We start from the raw sequence: 10946 nt of genomic DNA on the forward strand, positions 1-10946 counted from the left end.
TTATGTCTAATTAAGTTTTTGTCTTTTGAATTTTTTCTTCTTCTAGTGCTTGATTAGTTGCATTAAAGAGATTTGGTGTTGAATAATCACCTTGTTGATTTGAAAACTGCATGTGAGAGCTTGGCTAATACTACATTAACTGGTCAAATTTTGTTTTTGTTATGAAGTTACAATTGTTTCTTTTGGTTTTTTGGTTCCTGCCGTGAGTGGTTGATTCTTTTAATTAATTGGAGGAGGATAAAATTTAGATGAAGTACTTAAGTACTGATTGTACTGCCTTCCAGTTAAAATTGGAGTTTTACTTCGATTTTCTGCATAACCAAAGTCTGTATTAGAAGATTTTATGAATTACCAAGATAAATCTTTAATTTTTATTGGAGAACAACAAAAAACGTACAGCAATAATATTGTATCTAAGTTTTCACAAAATAAAATGCTGCAGTCTATATTTGGATAAGGTTTTCAATGTCAATGACATATGTCTGAACATATTGTGCCAAGAACAAATTGTCTTAGCATATGACTTCTTCTGCTTTATAATTCCAATTATTCATGAGTTAGTTTAGAAAAATGAAGATTGTTCCATGTTAGGGGCAAGTCCAAAGCCTCAAATTAGAGGACAGGAACAAAGCTCTAGTAACACTCATTTTTCCACGCATCTTGCATCAACCAAACCCTCCATCTCTTTCTTTCTAATTTGCATTACATATAAATTAACCTTACTTTATTTGCTCAGATGTTGAAATAAATCTTATAGTAAAACGTCTTGGGTCATCTTCCACGTCCACATTGATGAATCATGTGCTTTGAATGTTTTGGCATAAAATTGATTTCTCCGATCACCTTATCATGTCCACACTCTGGTATAAAATAATTTTCTAAACCCGACAAGTCTTCATAGACGACTATTCTGGTAGTTTTTCTCAAAGAAAAAAGATAGAGTCGTATGTATATTCAGGATTGAACGCCTTAACGAATATTATGTTATGTACCACACGGTCAAACAAAACTAGCCTCATGATCACGTATATATGAAGAATAAATTTGTTGAAGTCAAGGAACCCCATCATGTACAGCAGTTTTCAAAAGAACTCTATTACTGTTACCACATTATTTGTTAGGTTGCTCCGTTTTCCTTCATAACATTGCTTGTTTTATCGATCCCACATTTCTTCCTCTTCTCTTCTTAATTATATCTCTTGTAATAGTATAAACTTTTATTCAAATTTGTTAATATACAAAAAAAAAAAAACAAAAAAAATCTTTCTTACCAAATGGTTTCCAAAAGCGCTACTTTAATTTGAAAGAGGTTTTATGACTTTTATTTTAAGGAAAAAACACACGCATACACATACACAATTAGCATAAACTTTGTCATTTTTCAAAAATAGGCATACTGAATTTTTATTTTATCTCAACTGTTCTTTAAAATTTCTACTATTTTTATTATAATATATTTGTTTAGAAGGGAATGCGAGGTAAATAGAAGAAAGCAAAATTTCTCCTCTCCTAATTTTGGTTTTCCTTCAATATTGAAACAATTTTGGAGAGAATAAAAAAATAAATCTCAAAATGATAAAATATGTAATTAAAAAATTTATTTCACCCTCACTCTCCCTCTCTAACCAAATAAAATATATAGCTAATTAAAATAGGTTTCCACATTTTCTTTTCCATTTATTGAATCAAATAGAGCATTAAGAAATTATATTCAAGTTTTCTAATCATTTATTTATATATAAATACTAAATAGTGACACTAACATAATATAATTGGAACTAGCAAGTATGACTTTTTGAGTACCTTGATTTGAATGGAAAAAAAAAAAACTTATCCTCTCTTCTCATATTCTCCTAAACATGCCCCGGCTCATCAGTTTCCATTTGTCTTAATTTAAAAGCAAAGGTACATGTGTAATAAATTAATAAAACATGGATAGATAGGGCATTGCCTTCAAAAGAATTAGGATAACAAGTCACTTTTTTCTTTAAATATATAATTCGTTGATAAATGCATCCTTGAAAGATGAAAATATAAAATTTAGTCTTTGAAAGAATAAAAGTGTGACAAATATATTCGATCATCAACTTTTGTCTGTCACCGTTAATAAAATAGTCGATGTGACACAGAAGAACGAATTTGTTACTGAAATGATCGTCAACGTGGTCATTCCAACTAGATTGGACAAAAATGTCAGTAAGATACTATTTTTAAACATAAATATCAGTAATTTTTTATTGGTCGAAAATGTCAATATATTTTTACCCCAGGAAAATGTCAATAATTTTCTTTTGGACCTAAATGTCTGTATATTTTATTGGACCAAAAATGTTAATAAGTTACAATTATGGGACGAAAAATGTCAATAATTTTTTATTGGGCCTAAATATTAGTATGTTTTTATTGGACTAATTTATTAGATAAAAAATTTTATTTCATTTAAGGGTAAAATATATTTTTAGGATAAATTTTTGCCTTTTTATTGTTACAAGGATAACATTACAATAATCACTTAAAATATATATTGGCAAACATAATTTAAAACAAATATAATAATAACGATAATATTTATTATCAACCATAATTTTTCTATCACAATAGAAATTACCAAAATAAACATTGTACCAATTTACTAAAATAAAACATTGTAACAATATACCAATCATTACAAATTTTTCCAAATTACCCTAAAAGATAAATATATCTCATATTTCACTTTTTCGAATCTTGACTATTTTATTAACGATGACGGACGAAAGTTAACGGTCAGACATATTTGTCGCACTTTTTACACTTTCGGGGATTATATTTTGTATTTTCATCTTTTAGGGATGTATTTGTCAGTCAATTACACATTCGGTGACAAAAGTGACTATTTACTCATTCATATTCCCAGAGAATGGAAAGACAAAAAGTCAATAAAATATTATACAACAAATATGTCCCTATGTTGGCAATTAGAGATGGTCACATTGACTATTTTATTAATAGTGATCGACTGAAGTTAAAAGCTGGATATATTTGTTACATTTTTTACTCTTTTGAGGACTAAATTTTATATCTTAATCTTTTAGGGATGTATTTGTCGATAAATTACGCATTTAGAGACAGAAGTGGCTATTTACCCAAAGAATAACCAGTAAGTAACTCGTGCCTACGCACAGGTTGCTCCGCTACGCTTTGCTATGTTTCACATTTTTTTTTGTTTTAGTAATAAAATTGTGATTAGATTAAGAAGTAAACTTATTTTTAAATTTTAGAAAAATTACAATTTGAGATAAATTAATAGTACAAAGTAGGATAAACCTTAGTTGGGATGTATTAATATTTTAATGGATATAGTAATCATAATAATTTGAACGTAAATATGTAATTTAAATATAGTTATTATTATATTTCAGAATTGGTATAACTAAAATCATAAAAATAAAAGAAATTAGCATAACTCATCAGTCAATGATGATTCATCTTTGTCCTCCTAGTCTTAGAGTCATTTTTTTCTCTTATAATAGCAATTGACACACACTCATAATGAAACATAAAGATGACAAAAACAGAAAGCATATATACAATAATCAATCTTAGCTAATAAAAATATACAATAATCACTCTTTTCTCATTGAATCCAGTTAGCATTTAATCACAACCAACACATACGCTGCACAAAGACAATTCACACACACAATACTCACTTATTCTCCTTGTATCAATAGACACAACCTCACTTATCCTGGATAGTTGTGTAAAAATGAAGAAAACTAACAATGTAATCTCAATAACCTAAAGAAATAATGAAAAGAAAAAAGAAGTAGACATATCAATGAGGAAACAAACATATTTCACAGAGACACAATACATAGATGATTAGTACTTAGAACTTAGAAGATATGCTACATGATCCTACTACCATAAACTATAAAGGATAATATGTGGTTGTTACAATTCACTTAAAATGTATTCAAATGTATTTAAACTCATTATCTTAGCTTTAGTTGTTATAGTAACAACACACCAGCGTTAGCCTATTTATCGTGTAACAACATCTTTAGATTAAGGATCACTACTACTCCGAGGCTTTGAACTGTTATCTTTTGTAGTGGTCCCTCACTCCCTTGTTTAGTCTTTAGCTAAGATCCTCCTCAGGCCCACTGGTTCACCCTGTGTGTCTGTACAACTGCTAAGTCTACTCCACTGGTTCACCCTTTTAGTGCCTTTACTATCAAAAATATGAAATTATTCATTTCCTCAAGTGTTCTATTTTTAAAATTAATTTCACAATTTATGTTACTTGAAAAGTAACTAATCTTTTCAATCAAAATTATGATTTGCTTGTGACATTATTTTCTTCCCGTGAAACTAACACATTCCACGATTCAATCAACGTAATGTCCAAGAAATTGAGTAAAGATTTGGTAGAAGACAAAAATGGCCTCCAATTGGACAGGTGTCACAAATATGTTGAGGCATCCGAAATCAAGAAAGTATGAAATATAAGGTATTAAAAATGGAAAGTAAGTCATACCAGCTTTCAAAATTTTCTTCTTTCAAAAGCTAATTTTCCCAAATTGTGTCTATAAAACTGCTAAGTCTACTCCACTGGTTCACCCTTATAGTTCCTTTACTATCCAGAATATGAAATTATTCATTTCCTGAAGTGTTCGATTTTTTAAATTAATTTCACACTTTATGTTACTTGAAAATTAACTAATCTCTTTAATCAGAATTTATGATTTGCTTCTGACATTATTTTCATCCTGATAGTTGGGTTAACTAAATTACTTCTAGTACTTATTAGGTGTTATTAGTTCTAGTACTAACCGCATTTTATAAAATCATTTGGCAATTGTTTAAAAAACATAAACCATCTAAGTAGGATTATAAATCATAAGGTTCAAGAGAAAGAAATATACAGAATTGGTAAAGAGCACACAGTAGGATTTAGCAGTCCAAGTATGACTTTTGAGTACCTTGAAATAGGTTTCCTCATTTCATTTTCCCTTTATCACCCTCCCTCTCCTTCTCTAACCAAATAAAATATATAATTAAAATAGGTTTCCTAATTTGCTTTTCCCTTTATTGAATCAAATAGAGCATTAAAAAATTATATTTAAGTTTTCTAATCATTTATTTATATATAAATACTAAATAGTGACACCAACATAATATAACAGGAACTAGAAAGTATGACTTTTGAGTACCTTGATTTGAATGGGAAAAAAAAAAGACTTAACCTCTCTTCTCATATTCTCCTAAACATGCCCCGGCCCATCAGATTGCATTTGTCTTAATTTAAAAGCAAAGGGACATGTGTAATAAATTAATAAAACATGGAGCATTGCCTTCAAAAGAATAATGGTTCCAATGGATTGATTCATTGTAGTGGCTGTCAGAGTTAAAAATATATGTGGCATAAAGGCGTGCCAGTAACCATAGCAAGGGCAATGCTTTCATCATTATATCTGTTAGGAATGCGTTTATTAATTCTGGGCTTCGAGGGCCAGACCTCCCAAAACAAAGAAGAAAGCTAAGTTTGTGATTGTAATTCGTTCCCTGCCTTATTTCATTTAGATGGTATTTATAATGGATTACAATAACAGAATTTGTAATTCTGTGATGACAGGTCCTAACGGAAATGAGAAAATATTCCTAAAGTGGCAGACAAGATCAAGGCACCGATCCTTAGATGTCCAGCTCATCAATTTCGGTTATCCAGCTCAGCTTCTCTGCTCAAACGAAGTCTCTGAGGTATGTTGGTATCTTCTTCTTCCTTTTGGGTCTGCCTTCTGCTTCCTTGCTATCATCCTTCACCCCTTCCGGAAGCACCTTGTCCTCAAGGTGGTATTCTTCACGCAACTGATCCCAGTTCTCCCAGGTGGTGTCATCAGGAGTCAAACCTTGCCATTGTACAAGAACCTCGAGTGCAGATCCGGCAGAGTGACGTGTATCAAGAATAGCTAACGGAGTAACCACAAGTTGGTCGTTCTCATAAAGACTGGGCAACGTACTGCAATACGGGGTAGTATCGGGTTCTGAAGATCGAAAAGGTTTGAGGAGTGAAATGTGAAAAACAGGGTGTATACGAGCAGTGTCCGGTAACTGGAGTTTATAAGCGACTGGCCCAATCCGCTCAATGACCCGAAACGGCCCATAAAACCGTTTGTCCAATTTAGAGAAACCACTGGGTTGACCCGTCACCGTTCTTTGACGATGGGGTCTTAGTTTGACCAAGACCATATCCCCAACGCTGAAGTGAACATCGCGTCTTCGTGCATCCGCGAAATGCTTCATTCGGTTCTGGGCCTTTTCCTACTTCTTCTTTATTTGTTCAAAAACAGCTTGTCGTTCAACAAGCATATCTTCAACCGCAACAATGGGAGAGTTACCTTCGAGGTACCTTGGGAAATTAGCAGGCTTCTTCCCAAAGGTGATCTCGTATGGGGATAGGCCTGAACTTGAATTCCAAGAAGTGTTATATGACCATTCTACCCACCTTAAGAGCTTTCCCAAGGACGAAGGCTTCTTATGAACAAAAGCACGGAGGTATTGCTCGATCACTCTGTTGAGAACCTCGGTCTGTCCATCAGACTGAGGATGATAAGCTGAACTGAGCCTGAGCTTTGTTCCACTTAGACGAAAAAGCTCTAGCCAAAATCTGCTTAAAAATAAAGGGTCTCGATCGAAAACCAAGCTCCGAGGCATTCCATGGAGTTTTCCGACGAGGTCCATGAAAAGAACGGCAACCGTGTAAGCTGTGTGACGCGTAAGTAACATCCCAAGATGAATGCCTTTAGAAAATCGGTCAACTATTACAAGGATAACAGTATGTCCCTGGAATGCTGGAAGTCCTGTGATAAAATCAAGGGATAAATCCTCCCATGGTTTTGATGGTATGGGTAATGGACAAAGTAATCCCGCCGGCTTACGAGTCTCATACTTCGTATGTTGACAATCAACACAAGAAGCTATGAAGCGTTCTACATCTTGACGAAGCCCCTTCCAATAAAAATTCTCCGTTAATCGTGCTAAGGTCTTGGTGATGCCCATGTGACCACCAGTGGGGGTTGAGTGGTATTCCGAGAGTAGTGTTGAAATGAAAGGCAAAGCTTGGGGAAGCCAAATACGACCTTTATGGAGGATCAAATCGTTCGTGACAGAAAAGTCAGGATGAGCAGCTGGGTTTGTCAAAATAGATTGACGGAGTTGAGTGAATTCAGTGTTCTAGGTCAATTGTCGCCGGAGTTCCTGTAGAAAGGTAAAACAGGGTACTGACAGAAGCATTAAAGTAGGGGAAGAAGATTCCGGTAGTCTGGAAAGGGCATCCGCCGCCTTGTTAGAATTACCCGGACGATACATAATGGTGTAATCGTAACCCATTAATCGAGCAAGGTACATCTGTTGCTCAGGTGTTTGAATCACTTGAGTGAGCAACTCCTTCAAGCTGCGATGATCTGTTAAAATGTGGAAACGGCGGCCAAGGAGGTACTGGCGCCATTTCTTAACGGCGGCAGTGATTGCAAACAATTCTCGAACATAGGTGGAAGCAGCCATGAGTTTAGGAGGAAAAACTTTGCTGAAATACGCAATGGGATGTCCTTGCTGAGTCAACACAGCTCCCATGCCGGTGCCAGAGGCATCTGTCTCCACCGTGAAAGGAAGAGAGAAATCCGGCAACCGCAAGACAGGGGTGGAAGTGAGCACTTGTTTGAGATGATCAAAAGCAGCACGAGCTTGGTCTGTCCATTGGAAAGGTTCCATCGTGACCATCTTGGTCAAGGGGGCGGCAATAGTTGCATAGCCGCGAATGAAGCGTTTATAGAACCCAGCAAGGCCCAAAAAACTTCTGAGTGCGCGCCCTGAGTTGGGTTCTGGCCATTGTTGGATGGCCTGGACCTTGGCCATGACTGGTTCCACACCTTGGGCTGACACCACATGACCCAGGTATTCAACCTGAGGCTGAGCAAAGGTGCACTTGGAGAGCTTCAGGACGAATTGTTCCTGCAACAAAATTCGAAAAGCTTGCTCCAAATGAAGCACATGATCCTCCAACGTGGTGCTATAGATCAAAATATCATCAAAGAAAACAATAATGAATTGTCTAAGGTAAGGACGAAAAATGGAATTCATTGTAGCCTGAAAAGAAGAGGGCGCATTGCATAGCCCGAAGGGCATGACCCTGAATTCGAAGTGTCCATGGTGTGTTCGAAAGGCAGTTTTACAAACGTCTTCTTCATTCATAAGAATTTGATGATAGCCTTGCAGTAAATCTAATTTAGAGAACCAAGAAGCACCACCTAATTCATCGAGTAACTCATCTATCGTAGGTATCGGAAAACGATCCTTGATAGTGAGGGCATTGAGTGCTCTGTAATCCATGCAGAATCTCCAGGTTCCATCGTGTTTGCGAACAAGAAGAACTGGAGAACTAAAGGGACTTGTACTTGGACGAATGATGCCTTTCTGCAACATAGAAGCAACTTGAGATTCAATCTCAGCCTTTTGATAATGTAGGTATCTATAGGGCCGGACATTGACAGGTTGGGCGTTTGAGGTTAAGTGAATATGGTGGTCAGTCGGCCGAGAGGGAGGAAGGGCATTAGGTGGTTGAAACAGGGAAGCAAATCTGCTTAGAAGGGACTGAATCTCGAGAGGGTAAGGGGGATTAGGTGTATCAGGTGTGTCGGAGGGGGTAACGGAAAGGTGGAGGTAAATGGTGGCTCCGGCCGTGCGAACCAAACGTCGGACTTGAGTGGAGGTCAGTGGCTGGAGGGTGGAAGTGTCCTCTCCTTGAAATTCAATGATGCGTCCCTGATGCATGAATTTCATCAAAAGAGATGTATAATCTGTTAAGACCGGTCCAAGGGAACGGAGCCATTAGACCCCCAAAACTACGTGTGCACCGCAGAGGGGTAACACGTGAAGGTCAACAATAAAAACAATGTTCTGGATTGTTAGTGGAACTGCTTGACAGACTTGTTGGCATTGAAGGAATTGGCCATTTCCCACCATAACCTTCAGAGGTGTGGTCGAGCAAGGGGTAAGGCCCAATTCGGCAACCATGGAATCTTGCACGAAATTATGGGTGCTTCCCCCATCCACGAGAGTGAGCACCTGTTGATCGGCAATGAGGCCGGAAAAACGCAGAGTCTCAGGTGCTAACGGTCCAGTGAGGGAGTGTAAATTGAGTTGGGCCTCATTTACAAGTGATGGGTCAGGTGGTTCGGGTTCCAGGCCCAATAGGGTATAGTCTTCTACGGGGCGCTCGTCGTCATCAACCACTAGGAGGTGCACCCTAGAATTGCAACGATGACCACGATGGTATCGTTCATCGCAATTGAAGCACAAACCTCTCTCTCTGCGAGTAGTTAATTCCTTAGGGGTTAGCCGTTTCAGAGGAATGACGGAAAGGGGCTTGGTGGTGGGATTCGAGGGCAAGGAGGGTAAAGAGGGGGAGAAAGGGTTCGTGGGGAGCGGTTGAGAGGGAGAGGGTGGGACACGGGGACGAAAAGCCCTTCTCGCTTCGATAAGCTTCTCCTCTTGCAATCTAGCAAGACCGGCAGCCTGGGTGACCGTCAATGGTTGCAAGGGAAGAACCTCACGACGGATGTCGGCATTGAGGCCTGAGACAAAGTAGCTGAGGAGAAAGTGCGGAGGGAGACCGACAACGCGGTTCGCGAGATCCTCAAATTCAGAAAGGTAAGCTTGTACTGTGGTTTTCTGAGTCAATTTGAATAGGGCCCCAGTTGGATCCTCGTAGTGGGAGGGGGCAAAACGAATTTGCAGGGCATGGAGGAAACTCTGCCAGGAGGAGAGTTGGCCATTACCAGCCATCCACTGGTACCAGGCCAAAGCTCTGCCGTCCATGTAAAAGGACGCAATGGTGAGCCGGTCTTGGTCCGGGGTGTGATGGTATTCGAAATACTGAGTGATTTTGAATATCCAGCCTAATGGGTCCGACCCATCGAACCGGGGAACATCGAGCTTGACGCGAGGGTGAGGGGATGAGGGTGAAGTCGGGGAAACGTGTGGGGGTGAGCTTGGGGAGGGTGCGGGAGATTTGGTGGTGAGGGTGGAAATGAGGGTGTCGAGCTTATGGGTCATGGTTTGCAGGTTTTCACTGAGACTGAGTTGATGAATGGTGAGCTTAGCTATGGCGTCTTCCAACTTTTCAGAGTTGGACTTCGAGGCCATGAGAGCGAGACGAGAGCACCAAATTGTTAGGAATGCGTTTATAAATTCTGGGCTTCGAGGGCCAGACCTCCCAAAACAAAGAAGAAAGCTAAGTTTGTGATTGTAATTCGTTCCCTGCCTTATTTCATTTAGATGGTATTTATAATGGATTACAATAACAGAATTTGTAATTCTGTGATGACAGGTCCTAACGGAAATGAGAAAATATTCCTAAAGTGGCAGACAAGATCAAGGCACCGATCCTTAGATGTCCAGCTCATCAATTTCGGTTATCCAGCTCAGCTTCTCTGCTCAAACGAAGTCTCTGAGGTATGTTGGTATCTTCTTCTTCCTTTTGGGTCTGCTTTCTACTTCCTTGCTATCAATATCCTTCTTCCCAAACCGATTCTTTTTTATGGTTCATGGCATTGCGTTGCCAAAGCAAAAGTAAAAATACTTGTACAAGATATGGTGGTATTTGTAGGTTACTTATAAAATACCTACATATACACCTGTGAAAATTTTCTAAAATTCTCTGTTAACAACACCAGATCAAATTAGAATGTAAGTTTTTTTTTGGAGAGGAGATTGAACAGCATCTTTCCCATCTTTCATTCCCTCTTAATCATCCAACCTACATTTTATCAAACTCTTTGTAAAAGTCCTAAAGGAAACCAAAGAAAATTCATATAGTGTGGCTACCATAAATTCGGACCTGGAAAGTTTCAAGTAGGTTAACTAACAAATCACATCATATCAAGTAAGTAACTAACATAATA

General features: G+C 37.7%; 1 protein-coding gene across 1 annotated transcript; it reads right to left on the reverse strand.

Annotated features, from left to right (window-relative positions):
- Window positions 1–5727: 5727 nt before the first annotated feature.
- Window positions 5728–6288, reverse strand: LOC114416342. The gene has a single exon (XM_028381208.1). The coding sequence runs from the start codon at window positions 6286–6288 to the stop codon at window positions 5728–5730; it is 561 nt and encodes a 186-aa protein (XP_028237009.1).
- Between the last annotated feature and the right edge of the window lie 4658 nt (window positions 6289–10946).

The sequence above is a fragment of the Glycine soja genome, chromosome 6 (genome assembly GCF_004193775.1).
Source record: "Glycine soja cultivar W05 chromosome 6, ASM419377v2, whole genome shotgun sequence".
Taxonomy (NCBI): domain Eukaryota; kingdom Viridiplantae; phylum Streptophyta; class Magnoliopsida; order Fabales; family Fabaceae; genus Glycine; species Glycine soja.

What these genes read in the sequence shown, in the direction of transcription:
- LOC114416342 (XM_028381208.1), bottom strand. Translation starts at nt 6,288, where the DNA reads ATGAAGCATTTCGCGGATGCACGAAGACGCGATGTTCACTTCAGCGTT.